The sequence below is a fragment of the Entelurus aequoreus genome, linkage group LG06 (genome assembly GCF_033978785.1).
Source record: "Entelurus aequoreus isolate RoL-2023_Sb linkage group LG06, RoL_Eaeq_v1.1, whole genome shotgun sequence".
Taxonomy (NCBI): Eukaryota; Metazoa; Chordata; class Actinopteri; order Syngnathiformes; family Syngnathidae; genus Entelurus; species Entelurus aequoreus.
This window is the reverse complement of record NC_084736.1, coordinates 34,174,442-34,197,100: the sequence shown is the minus strand read 5'-3', so window position 1 is coordinate 34,197,100 and position 22,659 is coordinate 34,174,442. Positions and strand designations below refer to the sequence as shown.

The following is a 22,659-nucleotide window of genomic DNA, read 5'->3' as shown; positions in this document are numbered from 1 at the left end:
TTCCCTCGCAGTAGTAGCAGTGAGTATTGGAGGGTTCAATCGTTGATTAGTTGTTCATTATTCCCTCGCAGTAGTAGTAGTGAGTATTGGAGGATTCAATCATTGATTAGTTGTTCATTATTCCCTCGCAGTAGTAGTAGTGAGTATTGGAGGATTCAATCATTGATTAGTTGTTCATTATTCCCTCGAAGGAGTAGTAGTAGTGAGTATTGGAGGATTCATTCATTGATTAGTTGTTCATTATTCCCTCACAGTAGTAGTAGTTGTGAGTATGTGTTCCATGTTTGCTGTGTGATGTTGCCTCCTATTTGACATCAAGTTCATTTGAGTTGTTTTCATTGGTAAAAAGTTACTTCCTGCTTTGAACTTGTTGACAAACAAAAGTAGCGTGCCACGTTACAGCCAACGTATTGCTAATGTCGTAGTAACGCACATAAAAGGAATTATTACTCGTTATATTAACAGTCACAGCGTTAGTAAGACGTTGTGTTTAAATATAGTGACATCGACTCCCTGGATGATACAGAAAGTATTAGTGTGATATCATTCCTTCCTGTATGATACAAAAAGTATTAGAATGTGATATTTCTTCCTGTATGATACAGAAAGTATGAGAATGTGATATTGTCCCCCCGACACACACACACATACACACACGCGCACACACACACACATTACCTCTGATCCGGTCTGAAGCGCGTGTCAGAGGGAGGAAGAACTGATCTCAGGTCAGCTGGGAGTTCGTTGAGTTCTCTGGCGTATTGTGAGAAACCATAGAAGTCGACGTGATCCTCGGGCTGCACGTCTGCACATGGAAATATGACATTTGGCCATACGATGAAGGGTATGAGTGATATCAAGAAGGATATCAACATGCAAAAATGAGGTGATTATAAATATGAGGTGATACAAATATGAAGTCATAAATATGAGGCGGCATGATTATGTGATATGAATATGAGGCGATATAAATATGAAGTGATAAAAATATGAGACCATATGATGTGATAGAAATATGAGGCGATATGATTATGAAGTGATATGAATATGAGGTGATATAAATATGAAGTGACATAAATGAGGTGATATAAGTAAGTGATATAAATGAGATATAAATATGAAGTGATATAAATATGAAGTGATGAATATGTAGTTATATAAATATGAGGTAATATAAATATGAAGTGATATAAAATGAAGCGATATAAATATGAGGTAATATAAATATGAAGTGATAAATATGAGATAGTATGAATATGAATCGAAATAAATATGAGGCGATATAAATATGAGGCGATATAAATATGGGGTAATATAAATATGAGGCGATATAAATTTGAAGTGATATACTGTAAATATGAGGTAATATAAATATGAAGTGATATAAATATGAGGTAATATAAATATAAAGCAATATAAATATGAAGCAATATAAATATGTGATATGAATATGAATCGATATCAATATGAGGCGATATAAATATGAGGCGATATTAATATGAGGTAATACAAATATGAAGTGATGTAAATATGAAGTGATATAAATATGAGGTAATATAAATATGAGGCGATATAAATTTGAAGTGATATACTGTAAATATAAATGGTAAATGTGTTATACTTGTATAGCGCTTTTCTACCTTCAAGGTACTCAAAGCGCTTTGACACTATTTCCACATTCACCCATTCACACACTGATGGCGGGAGCTGCCATGCAAGGCCCTAACCACGACCCACAGGAGCAAGGGTGAAGTGTCTTGCTCAAGGACACAACGGACATGACGAGGTTGGTAGAAGGTGGGGATTGAACCAGGAACCTTCAGGTTGCTGGCACGGCCACTCTCCCAACCGCGCCACGCCGTCCCCTAATATGAATTTGAAGTGATATAAATATGCAATATAAATACTCACTGGGCTTCCAGACACACTTGGAGGCGGCGGGCAGCGTGTCGCAGACGATGCCTTCATGCCAAAGTCCTCCAAAGCGATGGACAACTTTCCCCGCTCGGTCTAGAACCACACCCTGGACCTCGTTCTTGGTTCCGTCAGACCCCCAATATCGAGACTGGCCATGGAAGATAATCTAAGCATCTTGGAAATAAGTAGATCTTGTAGATCCTGACCTTGACAAAAGTGATCTTGCAGGTGCAGACATCGCTAGAGTTGTTCTTGATGACCACCTCGCCGTAATGTTCCAACCAGCGCTGCTGACTCAGCACGTTGTGGATGCACGTCACCGCCTTGTTCCACTCGTAGTGGTCCCCGTATCTGCAGGGAGGTTCTTCATCATCATGTATGCATGAATATTCATAATCATCATCATCATCATATATGCATGAATATTCATCATATATGCATGAATACTCATCATATATGCATGAATATCCATCATCATCATCATCATACATGCATGAATATTCATCATCATGTATGCATGAATATTCATCATCATCACCATGTATGCATGAATATTTATCATTATCATCATGTAAGCATGAATATTCATCATTATCACCATGTATGCATGAATATGTATCATTACCATCATGTATGCATGAAGGTTCATCATCATCATCATCATGTATGCATGAATATTCCTCATCATAATCATCCTCATGTATTCATGAATATTCATCATCATGTATGCATGAATACTCATCATATGTGCATGAATATTCATCATCATCATGTATACATGAATATTCCTCATGTATGCATGAATATTCATCATCATGAATGCATGAATATTATTCACCATCATCATCATCATCTGTGTGCATGAATATGCATCATGTATGCATGAATATTCATCATCATGTATGCATGAATATTAGGGATGTCCGATAATGGCTTTTTGCCGATATCCGATATTGTCCAACTCTTTAATTACCGATACCGATATCAACCGATACCGATATCAACAGATATATACAGTCGTGGAATTAACACATTATGCCTAATTTGGAAAACCAGGTATGGTGAAGATAAGGTACTTTTTTTAAAAAAAATAATAAAATAAAATAAGATAAGTAAATTAAAAAAAATGTCTTGAATAAAAAAGAAAGTAAAACAATATAAAAACAGTTACATTGAAACTAGTAATTAATGAAAATTAGTCAAATTAACTGTTAAAGGTTAGTACTATTAGTGGACCAGCAGCACGCACAATCATGTGTGCTTACGGACTGTATCCCTTGCAGACTGTATTGATATATATTGATATATAATGTAGGAACCAGAATATTAATAACAGAAAGAAACAACCCTTTTGTGTGAATGAGTGTAAAAAATAAAAAATAAAAAAAATAAAAATAAAACGATACCGATAATAAAAAAACGATACCGATAATTTCCTATATTACATTTTAACGCATTTATCGGCCGATAATATCGGCAGGATATTATCGGACATCTCTAATGAATATTCATCATCATCATCAACATCATGTATGCATCAATATTCATCATCATGTACGCATGAATATTCATCATCATATGTGCATGAATATTCATCATAATGTATGCATGAATATTCATCATAATCATATATGCATGAATATTCATCATCATGTATGCATGAATATTCATCATCATCATGTATTGCATGAATATTCATCAACATCATGTATTGCATGAATGTTCATCATCATCATAATCATGTATGCATGAATATTCATCATCGTGTATGCCTGAATATTCATCATAATCATGTATGCATGAATATTCATCATCATGCATACATGATGATGAATATTCGTGCAATACATGATGATGAATATTAATCATCATGTATGCATGAATATTCATCATAATCATCATCATGCATGCATGAATATTCATCATCATGTATTGCATGAATATTCATCATCATGTATTGCATGAATATTCCTCAGCGTCATGTATGCATGAATATTTATCATGATATAAGCATACATATTCATCATATATGCATGAATAGTCATCATATACTCATGAATATTCATCATCATGTATGCATGAATATTCAGCATCATCGTAATCATGTATGCATGAATATTCATCATCATGTATGCATGAATATTCATCATCATCATGTATTGCATGAATATTCATCATCATCATGTGTTGCATGAATGTTCATCATCATCATAATCATGTATGCATGAATAGTCATCATCGTGTATGCATGAATATTCATCATAATCATCATGTATGCATGACTATTCATCATCATGTATTGCACGAATATTCATCATCATGTATTCATGAATATTCATCATAATCATGTATGCATGAATATTCATCATCATCATGTATTGCATGAATATTCATCATCATGTATTGCATGAATATTCATCAGCATCATGTATGCATGAATATTCATCATGATATAAGCATGAATATTCATCATATATGCATGAATAGCCATCATATACTCATGAATATCCATCATCATATATACATGAATATTCATCATCATCATCATATATGCATGAATATTCATCATCATATATGCATGAATATTCATATCTGCAAGAATATTAGAAACCTCACTTTTACTCTTTGCAGACAAGCATGTTAGCATCATGTCAAAATGTTTCACCTGTTAGCATGGTAGCATCATATAAAATGTCATACCTGTTAACATGCAAGCATGTTAGCATTACGTCAAAATGTTTCAACTGCTAGCATGTTAGCATTATGTCAAATGTTTCAGCTGTTAGTATGTTAGCATCAAAATGTTTTAACGACAGCATGATAGCGGTATGTCAAAATGTCTCAACTTCTAGCATATTGGCATTATATCAAAATATTTTACCTCAGAGCACATTAGCATTATCTCAAAATGTTTTACCTGATAGCATGTATGCATTATGTCAAAATGTTTTAACTGATAGCATGGTAGCATTATGTAAAATATCTCACCTGTTAGCATGTTAACATTATGTCAAATGTTTCACCTGTTAGCATCTTAGCATTTATCAAAATGTTTTAACTGATGGCATGTTAGCTTTATGTTAAAATGTTTCACCTGATACCATGTTAGCATTACGTCAAAATGTTTCACCTTTAAGCATGTTGGCATTATGTCAACATGTTTTACCTGATAGCATGTATGCATTATCTCAGTGTTTCAATTGATAGCATGTTAGCATTATGTCACAATGTTTTACCAGATAGCATGTTAACATTATGTCAAAATGTTTTAACTGATCGCATGTTAGCATTTGTCAAAATGTTTTAACTGATAGCATCTACGCATTGTGGCAAAATGTTTTAACTGATAGCATGTTAGCATTACGTCAAAATGTTTCAAGTGATAGCATGTTCGTATTACATCAAAATGTTTCACCTGCTAGCATGTTTGCATTACGTCAAAATGTTTCACCTGCTAGCATGTTTGCATTACGTCAAAATGTTTCACCGGTTAGCAGGTTAGCATTACGTAAAAATGTTTCACCTGATAGTTTGTTAGCAATATGTCAAAATGTTTAACCTGATAGCATGTTAGCATTATGTCAAAATGTTTTAACTGATAGCATGTTAGCTTTTGTCAAAATGTTTTAACTGATAGCATGTTATCTTTTATCAACATTTTTAACTGATAGCATCTGTGCATTGTGTCAACACTTTTTAAAGGCCTACTGAAATGAATTTTTTTAATTTAAACGGGGATAGCAGATCTATTCTATGTGTCATACTTGATCATTTCGCGATATTGCCATATTTTTGCTGAAAGGATTTAGTATAGAACAACGACGATAAAGATTGCAACTTTTGGTATCTGATAAAAAAAAGGCTTGCACCTACCGGAAGTAGCGTGACGTAGTCAGTTGAACATATACGCAAAGTTCCCTATTGTTTACAATGATGGCCGCATGAAGTGAGAGAGATTCGGACCGAGAAAGCGACAATTTCCCCATTAATTTGAGCGAGGATGAAAGATTTGTGGATGAGTAAAGTGCAAGTGAAGGACTAGTGGGGAGTTGAAGCTATTCAGATAGGGAAGATGCTGTGAGAGCCGGGGGTGACCTGATATTCAGCTGGGAATGACTACAACAGTAAATAAACACAAGACATATATATACTCTATTAGCCACAACACAACCAGGCTTATATTTAATATGCCACAAATTAATCCTGCATAAAAACACCTGCGTGTTTGTTATGCTAGCTCCTAGCTCCTCTGCTAGCTCCTAGCTCCATAGAACACGCCAATACAATTCAAACACCTGATCAACACACACAATCACTCAGCCCAAAAGACCGTTTACCTAACCCAAGGTTCATAAAGCTTATATATTTTTAAAAAGTTACGTACGTGACGCGCACATACGGTCAAGTTATCGAATGTTTAGCAGCCAAGGCTGCATACTCACGGTACCTGATATTCAGCTGGGAATGACTACAACAGTAAATAAACACAAGACATATATATACTCTATTAGCCACAACACAACCAGGCTTATATTTAATATGCCACAAATTAATCCTGCATAATAACACCTGCGTGTTTGTTATGCTAGCTCCTAGCTCCTCTGCTAGCTCCTAGCTCCATAGAACACGCCAATACAATTCAAACACCCGATCAACACACACAATCACTCAGCCCAAAAGACCGTTCACCTAACCCAAGGTTCATAAAGCTTATATATTTTTAAAAAGTTACGTACGTGACGCGCACTTACGGTACGGTACGTGTTATGCTAGCTCCTAGCTCCTCTGCTAGCTCCTAGCTCCATAGAACACGCCAATACAATTCAAACACATGATCAACACACACAATCACTCAGCCCAAAAGACCGTTCACCTAACCCAAGGTTCATAAAGCTTATATATTTTAAAAAAGTTACGTACATACGCAAAAAAAAGCCAAAGCTGCATACTCACAGTAGCACGTCTGCGTCTTTGTCATCCAAATCAAAGTAATCCTGGTAAGAGTCTGTGTTGTCCCAGTTCTCTACAGGCGTCTGTGTATCCAAATCAAAAGTCCTCCTGGTTAGAGTCTCTGTTATCCGAGTTCTTCCATCTTGACTGCATCTTTCGGGAATGTAAACAAAGAAGCGCCGGCTGTGTACTGTTGTGGCTGACTACGTTCGAAAAATACGTCCATTTCGCACCGACAACTTTCTTCTTTGCTTGCTTGGCTTCCTTCTCCATAATGCAATGAACATGATTGAAACAGATTCACGAACACAGATGTCCAGAATACTGTGGAATTATGAAATGAAAACAGAGCTTTTTCGTACCGGCTTCAATGTGGAAGGCATACCCGTGTTCGTCGGGCTACGTCACGCGCATACGTCATCCTCAGAGGCGTTTCGAACCGGAAGTTTAGCGGCAAATTTAAAATGTCACTTTATAAGTTAACCCGGCCGTATTGGCATGTGTTATAATGTTAAGATTTCATCATTGATATATAAACTATCAGACTGCGTGGTCGGTAGTAGTGGGTTTCAGTAGGCCTTTAACTGATAACATGTTAGCATTACGTCAAAATGTTTTAAGTGATAGCATGTTCACAATACGTCAAAATGTTTCACCTGATAGCATGTTAGCATTATGTCAAAATGTTTCACTTGATAACATGTTAGAATTGTCAAAATGTTTCACCTGATAGCATGTTAGCATTATCAAAATGTTTCACTTGATAGCACCTTAGCATGACGTCAACATGTCTCACCTGGGCAAGGTAGCGTTGACGTTTCCACTCGACATGATCTCCACTGATTTCCCCCAGAACTTGTACTTCCATCTTTGATCTGCACCAGGAGCATGCACACTTACAAACTTGGACATCTGCACAAAAGTTGCATTGGTGACCAACCTTGCCAGAAAGTGAAGTTGTTGGACTCGGCGTGGCAGGCAGAGATGGGAGGATGATGGCTCACCTGGACACAACAACTTTTACGACTATTTCTACTCTCATGCAGCTTTTATAAACACATCATATTAAGTGTTGAAAACAGAACATAAAACAACTATTGTTCAGAGCAGCATACAATAAAACAATGTTAAGTGTTAAAAGCAACACAAAAGAATACAAATATTTGACAGAAACACAATACAATTATTTGTAATAAAATAATTGTTGAAGACGGCACATAATATAATTATTAGTTTAAAACAGCACATAAAATAATTAAAAGTTGAAATCAGCACATAAAATATTAAGTGTTAAAAAAGGCGAATAATAAAATTATTAGTTTAAAACAGCACATAAAATAATTGATTGTAGAAATCAGCACATAAAATAATATTAAGAGTTAAAAGTGGCACATAATATAATTAGTTTAAAGCAGCACATACAAATAATAATAGTTGAAATCAGTAAATAAAATAAGTGTTAAAAAAAGGTGAATAATAATATAATTTAGTTTAAAGCAGCACATAAGAATAATAATAATTAATAGTTGAAATCAGTGAATAAAATGTGTTAAAAAAAGCGAATAATATAATTATTAGTTTAAAGCAGCACATAAGAATAATAATGATAGTTGAAATCAGCACATAAAATAATTATTAAGTGATAAAAACAGCACATACAAATTATTAGTTTAAAACAGCAAATAATAAAATAATTAATAGTTGAAAACAGCACATAAAATAATAAGTGTTAAAAGTGGAACATAATATAATTATTAGTTTAAAGCAGCACATAATATAATTATTAAAAGTTGAAATCAGCACGTAAAATATTAAGTGTTAAAAAAGGCGAATAATATAATTGGTTTAAAGCAGCAAAAAATAAAATAGTTGAAATCAGTAAATAAAATAAGTGTTAAAAAAGGTGAATAATAATACAATTATTAGTTTAAAGCAGCACATAAGAATAATAATGATAGTTTAAATCAGCACATAAAAAAATATTAGGGGGGTTAAAAGTGGCAAATATCATTATTTTAAAGCAGCACATAATACAATAGTTGAAATCAGCACAAAAAATAAGTGTTAAAAAAGGCTGATAAAATGATTAGTTTAAAACCGCAAATAAAATAATTATTAATAGTTTAAATCAGCATGTAAAATAATAGTAAGTGTTAAAAATGGCACATAATATAATTATAAGTTTAAAGAAGCACATAAGAATAACAATTATTAATTGAAATTAGCACAGAAACTAATATTAGGTGTTAAAAGCAGCACATAATAAAAAGTATTAGTTTAAAACAGCAAATAATAATATAATAATTAACAGTTGAAAAACAGCACAAAATAATATTAAGTGTTAAAAGTAGAACATGATATAATTATTAATTTAAAGCAGCACATAATATAATTATTAATAGTTGGAATCAGCACATAAAATAATAGTAAGTGTTAAAAGTGGCACATAATATAATTATTAGTTTAAAGCAGCACATAAGAATAATAATTATTAATAGTTGAAATTAGCACATAAACTAATATTAGGTGTTAAAAGCAGCACATAATAAAAATTATTAGTTTAAAACAGCAAATAATAAAATAATAATTAATAGTTGAAAACAGCACATAAAAAAATATTAAGTGTTAAAAGTGGAACATGATATAATTATTAATTTAAAGCAGCACAATAGTTGAAATCAGCACATAAAATAAAGTGTTAAAAAAGGTGAATAATAATATAATTTTTAGTTTGAAGCAGCACATAATAGTTTAAATCAGCACATAAAATAATATTAAGTGCTAAAAAAGGCAAATGTTTTAAAGCAGCACATAATAAAATAGTTGAAATCAGCACAAAAATAAGTGTTAAAAAAGGCAAATAATACAACTATTAGTTTAAAACAGTAAATAAAATAATTATTAATCGTTGAAATCAGCAAATATTAAGTGTTAAAAGTGGCACATAATATAATTATTAGTATAAAGCCGCACATAAGAATAATTATTAATAGTTGAAATCAGCACAGAAACTAATTAAGTGTTAAAAGCAGCACATGATAAAAAGTATTAGTTTAAAGCAGCACATAATAAAATAATAGTTGAAATCAGCACATGAAATAATACTAAGTGTTAAAAAGTGGCACATAACATAATTATTAGTTTAAAACAGCACATAAGAATAATAATTATTAAAAGTTGAAATCCGCACAGAAACTAATATTGTTAAAAAAAAGGCAAATAATATATTTTAAAGCAGCACATAATAGTTTAAATCTGAACATAAAATAATATTAAGTGTTAAAAAAGGCGAATAATTATTATTTTAAAACAGCAAATGAAATCATTAATAGTTGAAATCAGAACATAAAATAATATTAAGTATTAAAAGTGGCACATAATTAATTTAAAACAGCACATAATAAAATAATTATTAATAGTTGAAATCAGCACATTAAATATTAAGTGTTAAAAGTGGCACATATTAGTTTAAACAGCAAATAATTATAGTTTAAATCAGCACCTGAAATAATATTAAGTGTTAAAAAAGGCTAATAATAAAAAGCAGCACATAAAATAATTATTAATAGTTGAAATCAGCACAGAAACTAAAAAGTGTTAAAAAGGCGATTAATATATTAGTTTAAAACAGCACATAATAAAATAATAATAGAAATCAGCACAAAAAATATTAAGTGTTAAAAGTGGCACGTAATATATTTATTAGTTAAAAGCAGCACATAATATATTAGTTAAAAGTGGCACATAATATGATTATTAGTTTAAAGTGGAACGTAATATACTTATTAGTTAAAAGTGGCATATAAGATAATATTAAGTGTTAAAAGTGGCACATAATATAATTAGTTAAAAGTGGCACATAATATAATTATTAGTTAAAAGTGGCACATAATATAATTATTAGTTAAAAGTGGCACATGAGAATAATCTAAATGATTGACAGCAGCAGATTACCGCTAACATTCTGGACAGGAAGAAGTCACCTGCTCGCTGACATATCGGAATCCTCGATCTTCTCGGATATTCTCGTAGGTTTCTCCAAGAACAGGATTAAAAGGTTTGTAGCGATATCGCCAAGATGCCCAGGCATACCCGGAGATGGAAAAGGCAGCAACATAAACCTGCAGGAGTACAATCACCTTGAAGGGACGTTTGGAGCGTGACGACCAACTTGAGCGATACTTACCATCCTCTCGTACGGATCGTCGGTGCGGTTGGCGATATCGAGCAGCTGGGAGTACTCCAGCTCCTCCGAGAGTCTCTGCAGCAGCGATACGGGCTCGTTGAGGACGATGGGCATGGACACGCGAGACAGGTCTTTGCCGATGTTGTTGTACAAGATGGTCATGATGCCCACATGACTGTTGTCTGCCCCCGCCGCTGGGAGGATACGGCGCCGACCTGATATCATGATATCGTTTAGTCTTAAATGACAAAACTCAGGACAATCCTTTCAAATTGAAATGATCTTAAAACAAATTCATCATACTGGTGATACTGCTCATTCCCTGGATAAGAAAGCTAGCGTGCTAATCGCTATCTGGAAAATAGCGTGGCTAATCGCTACCTAGCTTAAAAGCTATGATGAATTTTAACAAATTTCCTCAGTAATTTTTTCTCTTTATTTTCCAAAAAAAGATGACAAAAGAATTGAACAAAGTTAGTTTTATTTGTGCTATGGTGCCATCTTTTGGACAAATTATCAGGTGCTGCAGTGTCCTTCCATTTTCCAACAGTGCTTTTTTTAAATTTATTTTTATTCAACCAGAGTGCCTTTCCGTCTTCTAGCCGTCCATAGCGTATCTACTCTTGTGGGTTCTTCATTCATCACTCCAAGCAACATTTGTAAGTTTTACAATATAACTAAAACAATTCTTACTTACTAAAGCGTCCCATGTGTGATGTCTGTAGGAGTGTTTTCATGCATATTTGTACCTGCTATCGTAATATAATAAAGTTAGCGTCATTAGCATGAGCTAATATGCTAACATATTTATGAGTAAATTCACCAAAACATGATCGTGGAGTTATTGAGTCTGTTTAGCTGATTGGAGAGCAAGCTTGCACAGCTAGTAAGTCCATGATGATGACTTCTGTTGTTTGAGCATCAGTTTTACTGCCTTGTTACAGACACCACTTGGAAACAATTGAGGTATTTAATATTTACTAAATAGCATGTTAACATGTTAGCATTATGTCAAAATATTTAAACTGTCAGCATGTTAGCATTATATTAAATATCATACCTGTTAACATGTTGACATGTTAGCATTATGTCAAAATGTTTCAATTGTTGGCATATTAGCATTATGTCAAAAATATTTCACATTTTAGCATGTTAGCATTACGTCAAAATGTTTCACCTTTTAGCATGTTAGCATTACATCAACATGTTTCACATTTTAGTATGTTAGCATTACGTCAAAATGTTTCACCTTTTAGCATGTTAGCATTACATCAACATGTTACAACTGTTAGCATTACGTTCTGCGGTCCCCTCCAAGGTTTCTCATTGTTATCCCATTGGGTTGAGTTTTTTCTTGCCCTGATGTGGGATCTGAGCCGAGGATGTCGTTGTGGCTTGTGCAGCCCTTTGAGACACTCGTGATTTAGGGCTATATAAGTAAACATTGATTGATTGATACGTTAAAATGTTTTAACATTTCACAACGTATAGATCTGCGGCTTACAGTCCGGTGCAACTAATATATGGGAACCAAGTTGGTGTGTGTGGCTTATTTAGATGTGAGCTCTATAGTCCAGAAAATATGGGAAATGTATTGTCTGTTTATAGTTTTTTTAAATTTTTTAAACAGGTTAAAATATTTTTGTGTGTATAAGTACTTTTTAAACAGAGTACATTTAACAATACTACGTGGAAAGACAGCTGACAGGAGGGAATAGAAGTCACTGGGACGGGCATGGGCTAGCTTCACATGCTTGTAGCTTCCCGTGCCTTCGCATGTTGGAAGCACCCGCTATAGCAACGAAAAGACGACAGAGAACAACACTGCGAGAGCTGGGGCGGAAGATGACTCATCGGCTGACATCACTGTAACAGACCCTGGACCGAAAACGACAATGAGTAAGAGCACAGTACAAGAGAGTGCCACAGCATTTGCCACAGCTACAGCTACGACGGCAGGGCACAAACTGCATATATGTTCCTGTGGTTGGAGGAGCATTACATCACATCACGGGTTGAGAGTTCACCAGGGAAAGAAGAAGTGTTTGAGAGAAGAGAAACAGAGGCCTCACATTGACTACTTTCTACGAAAGGAGTCAAATCAGTCGAATTAAGTACAGCAACTGGACACAAACCACAGCTTGCAGTACATCAGTACCACTGTCTCGGAGGAAGCAAATACAGAGCTGATGACAACGGCGGTAGAACCGACCCAACCTCCTAGACCTGCAGTCGAAATGAGACTAACAGGGATTAGACTGCATGTGAAGTGGCCTGGTGTCGTGGATAAGAAGCTGTGGGAAACAATCAAAACTGACCTGGCCCTGTCCCTCGAACAACTACAAGAGACAGTGGAAAGGAAGTTGGAGAGAATGGGGGACATCATCTATCAATATGGGTCAGAACGCTTCGGAGTGCAAGTAAGGAAAGGTGGAAAAAACGTCTCAACCGCACCAGTTTCCAGGAGGCAACATGAGATCAGGCCCTTGAAAGGAGACAACTTTGGAAACAGTGGAAAAAAGCCTCTGGAGTGGAAAGGGAAGGCATAAATGTGCTTCAAGTCAACATTAAAACCCAACTGGCATCCCTCCGCAGAGAAGAGATCCTACGGAAATGTAAAAGGAAGAAAGAAAAACTAGAACATGGTTCTATAAATATCCCTTCAAGTTCCTCAAAAGTATCTTCTCAAAGTAAAAAAGTGGAGCCCTTAAAACAACAAAGGTAGACCTGGAAAATCACCTAAAAGCAACGCACCCAGACTCAAGGCGGTCTGAATGTCTCACCATCCTTTCAGATATCCCACCAATTGACCCTCCTGAACATCATATGCTGATCAGCCATCCAACATGGAAAGAGGTGGAAAACACTGCGCGACGAGAAAGAACGGCATCTGCCCTGGGGCCAAATGGAGTCCCATACAAGGTGTACAAGAACGCACCGGATGTCCTGAGGTTTCTCTGAAAGCTCATGAGAACAGCATGGCAGAAGAAGGTGATACCCCAAATATGGCGTAGGGCAGGGGGAGTCCTCATCCCAAAGGAGAAAGATGCAGAGAACATGAGCCAATTCCGACCAATCTCCCTGCTAAATGTTGAGGGCAAAATCTTCTTCAGTGTCATTGCACAAAGGATGGGCGAGTATCTGCAAATAAATGAGTACATCAATGCAGCTGTACAAAGGCAGTAATATCAGGATTCTCCGGGTGCTCAGAACATTCCAGCATGATCTGGCACCAGATCCAAGTAGAAAAGGCGGAGAGAAAGGATCTCCTTGTAGTCTACCTGGACCTTGCCAATGCCTTTGGTTTGGTACCCCATGAATGCCTGTGGTCTGCCTTCAACTTCTTCCACATACCGGATACCATCACAGCCCTGGTTAAATCCTACTTCTAGGATGTGCAGTTCTGCTTCACCACCTCTGACTTTACCACCTCTTGGCAGTGCTTGGAAGTAGGCATCATGGCGGGATGCACTCTCACCCCTGGCATTCATGGCGATGGAGGATCACCCGCGCCTCAAAGTGGGTGTTAGGCGGTCAGCGGGTTGACTCTGGCCAGTACCTCCCCCCACTCAGAGCTTACAATGACAATGTTACAACGTTGACCACCACCATCCCATGCACCAAGAGGCTTCTCAGAAAACTGGGAGAGAACATCAGTTGGGCCCGTATGAAGATCAACCATCTAAGTCACGAATCATCTCAGTTGTAAAGGGAATGCTCTCAAACCTGAAATTCTTCATCAGAGATGACCCAATCCCAACACTGTCTGAGCAGCCTATAAAGAGCCTTGGTAGGTGGTATGATACAAGCCTGAAGGACAAAGACCAGGTGCAACAACTGCGTAAGGATATCAGCAGTGGCCTACAGTCCATCGATAACGGCCTAGAGCCCATCGATAACACCAAACTGCCTGGAAAGTTAAAGGCCTGGTGCCTGCAGTTCAGACTCCTACCCAGGATACTGTGGCCTCTCGCAGTTTATGAGGTCCCAATCTCAATCGTGGAGAAGTTGCAAAGAAAAGTCACAGGAGACATCAAAAAATGGCTCGGAGTTCCACGATGCCCCACCATAGACCTCTACGGAGATGGCGCCCTCAAGCTGCCCCTCACCAGAAAAAAAAATCAGTCTAAGCCTGGGCCCCTGGAGAGGGGGTCCAGACTGAGGCCAAGGGGAAAAAAAACTCATAGCCATAGCACACAAACAATCAATCAATCAATGTTTATTTATATAGCACTAAATCACGAGTGTCTCAGAGGGCTGCACAAGCCACAACGACATCCTCGGTTCAGATCCCACATCAGGGCAAGGAAAAACTCAACCCAGTGGGATGACAATGAGAAACCTTGGAGAGGACAGGGCGACCAGTGCAATGGACGTTGAGTGGATCGAGCATAATATTGTGAGAGTCCAGTCCATAGTGGATCTAACATAATAGTGAGAGTCCAGTCCATAGTGGGGCCAGCAGGAGACCATCCCGAGCGGAGACAGGTCAGCAGCGCAGACGTCCCCAACCGATGCGCAGGCGAGCGGTCAACCCCGGGTCCCGACTTTGGACAGCCAGCGCTTCATGCGTGGCCACCGAACCTGTGCCCTTCCCTCCACGAGGGAGAGGGGGGCAGAACAGAAAAGAAACGGCAGATCAACTGGTCTAAAAGGGAGGTCTATTTAAAGGCTAGAGTATACAAATGAGTTTTAAGATGGGACTTGAATGCTTCTACTGAGGTAGCATCTAACTATTACCGGGAGGGCATTCTAGAGTACTGGAGCCCGAATAGAAAACGCTCTATAGCTTGCAGACTTTTTTTGGGCTCTGGGAATCACTAATAAGCCGGAGTTCTCTGAACACAGATTTCTTGCCAGGACATATGGTACAATACAATCAGCAAGATAGGTTGGAGCTAGACCGTGTAGTATTTTATATGTAAGTAGTAAAACCTTAAAGTCACATCTTAAGTGCACAGGAAGCCAGTGCAGGTGAGCCAGTATAGACGTAATATGATCAAACTTTCTTGTTCTTGTCAAAAGTCTAGCGGCCGCATTTTGTACCAACTGTAATCTTTTAATGCTAGACATATGGAAACCCGAAAATAAGTTAAAACATGTGTGTAAGAGGGAAATATCAAAGAACACAAAGGACATTAAATACATTAAAAAGAGCAGACTGCAGCCACTTCTACACAAAGTCACAAAAGTAAAACAACAAAAAAACATACACTGTGGTGACCTCTGCGGTGTTCCACACCATCGTCTGCTGGGGTGGGGGGGAGCATGGCCAGAGACAGGAGCAGACCCAACAAAGCAACCAAGAGAGTGTCCAGTCCGCATGGATGAGCGAGGATGCGTCCAAGGAGACCAAGGTTTCCGATACCTGCTCATTCAGCCAAGACACTGTGAAGCTTGTCTGTCCCGCCGCTCAGCGCTAGCGCCGCAGCCCTGTCTCTTCATCCGCATCTCCTCCAGCCTGCGCCACCTGAGCGATGCCAGCTACGCTTGGCCCGCGACTGGAGGATGCTGGCTTATCTTGGCCGGCAGCCTGCGTTTCCTCCGGAGAGCGCCCTAACCACCCTGAGACCTTCACCAAAAAAGGTGTTCATCATCGAACTCACAATACCCTGGGAGAACTCAGTGGAAGATGCTTACGAGCAAAAACACCTACGGTGTCATCAATCAAAATCACGAGTGTCTCAAAAAGCTGTACAAGCAACAAACGACATCCTCGGCTCAGATCCCACATCAGGGCAAGAAAAAACTCAACCCAATGGGATGACAATGAGAAACCTTGGAGAGGACCGCAGATGTGGCGGACCCACCCCCACCCCCCGGGGCGACCGTTGCATTAGACGTCGAGTTGATCTAGCATAATATTGTGAGAGTCCAGTCCATAGTGGATCTAACATAATAGTGTGAGAGTCCAATCCATAGTGGGGGCAGCGGGAGATAATCTTGAGTGGAGACAGGTCAGCAGCGCAGAGACGTCCCCAACTGATGCACTGATGAGTGGTCCACCCTGGGTCCCGACTTTGGACAGGTGGGCTGCAGAGGCTTTGTGGCGAGACTTACCACCAAACTGCTTGTAGACCTGGGAGTCTGAGGCCAAAGCCTGCATCAAAGCTGCATTGGAGGCAGCCAGTGGCTGTTCATGAGGAGGAAAGATCCCTGCTGGGCCCCCAAGTAGCAAGCTAGGAGGTATGCGGTCAGCTTAGGCTTGATTCAGGGAAAAGGACACCCCTGCCGTGCATAGTCCCATGAGAAGTCTGCTGCTCAACACCAAGCGACTCATGACTCAATGGGATTGACGCAAGCCCGGGGCCGATCACCCTGTGGCTGGCCACCCCTGGAGAGGGCGTCTAGTGTTAAGGCCCAAACGCCCAGTGACCCAGGGGGACACCACTGCTGATGCATGCACCATTCCACCAGTCATCACCAAAACAACACACAAGTATTTGCCAGCACAAAGAAATGTACAACTTATCCTGTATTTCCTAAACTATGAAATGTTTTGCAGGTGTATGATCTCTCAAAGACGGTGGTAAAAGTCAAGAAAAGGTGTTACCTGTGTCGGACATCAGCGAAGGTTTGTCAGGTGCGCTCCTCAGACTCTCTCGGTATTTCAGAGTCACACTGGCTGAGCAACACAAAAGAAAATCAAGTTCAACTCGTTTTTAAAAGCCATGTTTCCTTCTGTGTGACTCCGCCCCCAAAAGATCCCCTTCATTAAAGTTGATTGCCTTTGTCAAAGGACATTTTGTGGACTATTTTCATTCTTTTCCGGCATGAACACTTGTCAATTGTTACTGTTAGCAGAACTGCAAAGCAGGATCCGGGGCTGGAAAATCGCTTTTCTGTGGTAAAACTTTGTTTGAAAACACTTGGACTCAGTGACACATGTAAAGAAAGAAGTAGAATACAGTCTAACATTGTTGATGACACATAAAGAATGAAAAAGTGAACTAAAACTATGAATATTCCAAACAAAAAGGACACTTTAACACAAATAAATGTGACGCCCGTAAGATACTTACTAGCATTAGCTTATAGTAAGCATTAGCTCATAGCTAGTATTAGCTTATAGAGCAGGGGTCACCAACCTTTTTGAAACCAAGGGCTACTTCTTGGGTACTGATTAATGCGAAGGGCTACCAGTTAGATACACACTTAAATAAATTGCCAGAAGTAGCCAATTTGCTCAATTTACCTTTAACTCTGTTATTATTAATAATTAATTATATTTATCTTTGTGGAAACACTGATCATCTGAATGATTTCTCACAATAAATATATATAGAAACAGATAAATATCAATATGCAACACTTTATTTTTATATTTTCTCTAAGTGCACATTTTTCAAATTGAACATTTTCAAATGATCACTTCTAAGACAGTCTTGTGAAATCACAATATCCCATTTTAACTAGCTAGCCACTAACATTTTTTAACAAATCATGAATTACTTTGCACCATGTTTGTACAAATAATAACTCATGTAAAATACAAAAGTAAACTCTCAAATTTTTAAATCATGTCACACTTTGAACTGGACACCAAATCTGTTATCTGTTATCTAGTGGGAAGCCTGGCATTGCATGCTCTTAACTAGTGTGTTGTACTCTGGTGTGTAACTTGACACTGCAACTCTGAGTCTTGCAGATGTGCATCAGTGAGGCGTGTTCTGTGTTTGTTCTTGATGAAGTTCATGTCAGAAAAGACTGATTCACAAAGATAAGATTTTTCCTCATTGTTTGCGGAACCTTCTTAATCTTTTGGACATATTTTCACAGCAATCTGGCCTTAAGCTTAATTATGATAAATGTAAAATGTTAAGGATCGGAAATCTAAAGGGAACGTCCTTTCGAATGGAATGCAAAGTGCCTGTTTTGTGGACAGATGGACCAGTTAACATACTTGGTGTTGTTGTCCCAGAAAATCTGGAAGATCTGGGCTCAGTAAATTATGATAATCAACTAAGAAAGCTGGACAAAATTATGCAATTATGGAAAGGGAAATCCCTAACCTTGTATGGTAAAATGTCTATTGCCAACTCGTTAATTATTCCTCAATTTATTTATTTGTTTTTGTCATTACCAGCTCCATCACAAAACTTTTTTAAGATTTATGAGCGGAGGGTCTTCGATTTTGTCTGGAACGGCAAACCAGAAAAGATTAAAAGAAAGGTTTTGTACAATGAGCATGAATATGGGGGCCTGAAACTTCTCAACATGGAAGCTATGTGTCTGTTTTTAAAAGCATCAATTGTTCCAAAGATGTATTTAAACATTGAGTGGTACACAAATGTCCTGTTGGACAAAAAACATGTACTGTATCAAAATAAATTGTATCCTTTTTTACAAGTGATCCCCTCCCAGAGAGTCTGCTGGGAAACATAAAGGAAACAATCCACTCATAGTGGTGTTTTCAATTTTATGTGCCAGAAAAAAGAGACGATATTTTGCAGCAGTTAATATGGATGAACTCTAATATTGTAATAGATGGAAAGCCTTTCTTTTGGAAAAATATGTTTGAAAGAGGAATAATTTTTGTCAATGATATTATCAATGAGAATGGTAAAATTATGAAGTATGATGAATTTAGAGCTATGTATGGTGATGCTTGCTCAAGCTTTTCATTTTATCAACTAACTGGAGTAATTGGGAAAAGATGGAAACAAATAATTAATTATGGAACTACTAAATTATTAGTTTGTAAACCTCTAATAAGAAATTCTAGTTGGCAAAAAGGAACTAAAATAAATGGAAAAATATATAATTTTTATTTAATAAAGACATCTTTGAAGGCTGCCTCATACAACACAAATGGAAAAAAGGGAGGACTTTTTTGACTGCCCGTTGCCATGGGATGCCATATTCAAACTAATTTATAAAACCACTATCGATGTGCAAAATCGTTATTTTCAAATTAAAATTATTTATAACTTCTTACCCACAGGGAAAATGTTAAAATTATGGAATATGACAGAGTCAGATGATTGCCGATTTTGTTGTCAGGAGCCTGAATCCACCCTGCATTTGTTTTGGTATTGTCATATTGTGTCTTTGTTTTGGGTGGAAGTTGAAAAAATGTGTTTAAGGATTGGTTTGTTTATGAAGCTTAATGTGGTTTCTGTTATTTTAGGAGAGTTCATTGACAATCATGATTTAGTCAATTTAATTATAGTACTCGGTAAAATGTTTATTTTTAAGGCCAAAAACAGATATTCACTTAGTATTACTTTCTTTAAAACATTTATTCAGTATTTTCTAACTTTGGAAAGTTACATGGTTGAAAACGATAATGATGCCAAAAAACATTTAAAAAAAGATGAGAAGTCCTCAAAGGCTTATTTTGAAAGTATAATTATGTTTATAGATTATATGATATCTGTTGTTGTGTTCCCTAATTTGAGTGACCTGGACATAATCTGGACTGTACATAAATGCTTATTTTGAAAATGTAATTTTGTTTATAAATTATATGCAATCTGTTGTGTTCCCTAATTTTTTTCTGTGTACATGAATGAAGGTGTGTGTTGCTGAGTCCGACTTGGACATTATCTGGACTGGGCCTGGTTTAAAAAACCCTTTAAACAAATCTAATTTCATTGACAACCTGGTCTGTTGAAGATAAGGCCCTTTTTAAAAAAATAAAATAAAATAAGATAAATAAAAAACATTTTCTTGGATAAAAAAGAAAGTAAAACAATATAAAAATAATTACATAAAAAATAGTAATTAATGAAAATGTTAGTGGACCAGCAGCCTATACAATCATGTGTGCTTCAGGGACTGTGTCCCTTGCAGATGTGTTGTTCATGTTGTGGGAACCAGAATATTGGTAGCAGAAAGAAATAACCCCTTTTGTGTGAGTGGGTGTGGATGAGTGTGCATGGGGGAGGTTGTTTGGGTTGATGCACTGATTGAAAGTGTATCTTGTTTTTTCTACGTAGATTTAATTTAAAAAAAAATATATATATATATATATTTTTTTTTTAATTTATTTTATTTTTTTTAGAACAGGCCCGCGGGCGACTCATCTGGTCCTTACGGGCGACCTGGTGCCCGCGGGCACCGAGTTGGTGACCCCTGTTATAGAGAGTATTGCCTTATAGCTAACATTAGCTTATAGCTAGCAATAACTTATAGCTAGTATTGCCTTATATATAGCATTAACTAATAGCTAGCATTAACTTATAATTAGCATTAGCTTATAGCTAGCATTAACTTATAATTAGCATTAGCTTATAGCTAGCATTAACTTATAGCTAGTATTGCCGTATAGCTAGCATTAGCTTATAGCTAGTATTGCCGTATAGCTAGCATTAGCTTATAGCTAGCATTAACTTATAGCTAGCATTAGCTTATAGCAAGCATTAGCTTATAGCAAGCATTAGCTTATAGCGAGTGTTGCTTTATAGCTAACATTAGCTTATAGCTAGCAATAACATACAAACCCCGTTTCCATATGAGTTGGGAAATTGTGTTAGATGTAAATATAAACAGAATACAATGATTTGCAAATCCTTTTCAACCCATATTCAATTGAATGCACTACAAAGACAAGATATTTGATGTTCAAACTCATAAACTTTTTTTTTTTTTGCAAATAATTAACTTAGAATTTAATGGCTGCAACACGTGCCAAAGTAGTTGGGAAAGGCATGTTCACCACTGTGTTACATGGCCTTTCCTTTTAACAACACTCAGTAAACGTTTGGCAACTGAGGAGACACATTTTTTAAGCTTCTCAGGTGGAATTCTTTCCCATTCTTGCTTGATGTACAGCTTAAGTTGTTCAACAGTCCGGGGGTCTCCGTTGTGGTATTTTAGGCTTCATAATGTGCCACACATTTTCAATGGGAGACAGGTCTGGACTACAGGCAGGCCAGTCTAGTACCCGCACTCTTTTACTATGAAGTCACGTTGATGTAACACGTGGCTTGGCATTGTCTTGCTGAAATAAGCAGGGGCGTCCATGGTAACGTTGCTTGGATGGCAACATATGTTGCTCCAAAACCTGTATGTACCTTTCAGCATTAATGGCGCCTTCACAGATGTGTAAGTTACCCATGTCTTGGGCACTAATGCTGGCTTTTCAACTTTGCGCCTATAACAATCCGGATGGTTCTTTTCCTCTTTGGTCCAGAGGACACGACTTCCACAGTTTCCAAAAAAAATTTGAAATGTGGACTCGTCAGACCACAGAACACTTTTCCACTTTGTATCAGTCCATCTTAGATGAGCTCAGGCCCAGCGAAGCAGACAGCGTTTCTGGGTGTTGTTGATAAACGGTTTCCGCCTTGCATATGAGAGTTTTAACTTGCACTTACAGATGTAGCGACCAACTATAGTTACTGACAGTGGGTTTCTGAGGTGTTCCTGAGCCCATGTGGTAATATCCTTTACACACTGATGTTGCTTGTTGATGCAGTACAGCCTGAGGGATCGAAGGTCACGGGCTTTAGCTGCTTACGTGCAGTGATTTCTCCAGATTCTCTGAACCCTTTGATGATATTACGGACCGTAGATGGTGAAATCCCTAAATTCCTTGCAATAGCTGGTTGAGAAAGGTTTTTCTTAAACTGTTCAACAATTTGCTCACGCATTTGTTGACA

General features: G+C 37.2%; 1 protein-coding gene across 3 annotated transcripts in view; it reads right to left on the bottom strand.

Moving 5' to 3' along the window:
• Positions 1-22,659, bottom strand: part of LOC133652159 (oxysterol-binding protein-related protein 7-like) — a 98,445-nt gene that overhangs the window by 10,630 nt on the left and 65,156 nt on the right. For all 3 annotated transcript variants that reach the window (XM_062050588.1, XM_062050590.1, XM_062050589.1), the window contains 8 exons: positions 17,607-17,678; positions 11,054-11,268; positions 10,851-10,988; positions 7,808-7,871; positions 7,664-7,742; positions 2,124-2,268; positions 1,912-2,065; positions 679-805 (listed from right to left, as the gene is read on the bottom strand). In XM_062050588.1, coding sequence (XP_061906572.1) covers positions 679-805; positions 1,912-2,065; positions 2,124-2,268; positions 7,664-7,742; positions 7,808-7,871; positions 10,851-10,988; positions 11,054-11,268; positions 17,607-17,678 — 994 coding nt within the window. The remainder of the gene's footprint in view (positions 1-678; positions 806-1,911; positions 2,066-2,123; positions 2,269-7,663; positions 7,743-7,807; positions 7,872-10,850; positions 10,989-11,053; positions 11,269-17,606; positions 17,679-22,659) is intronic.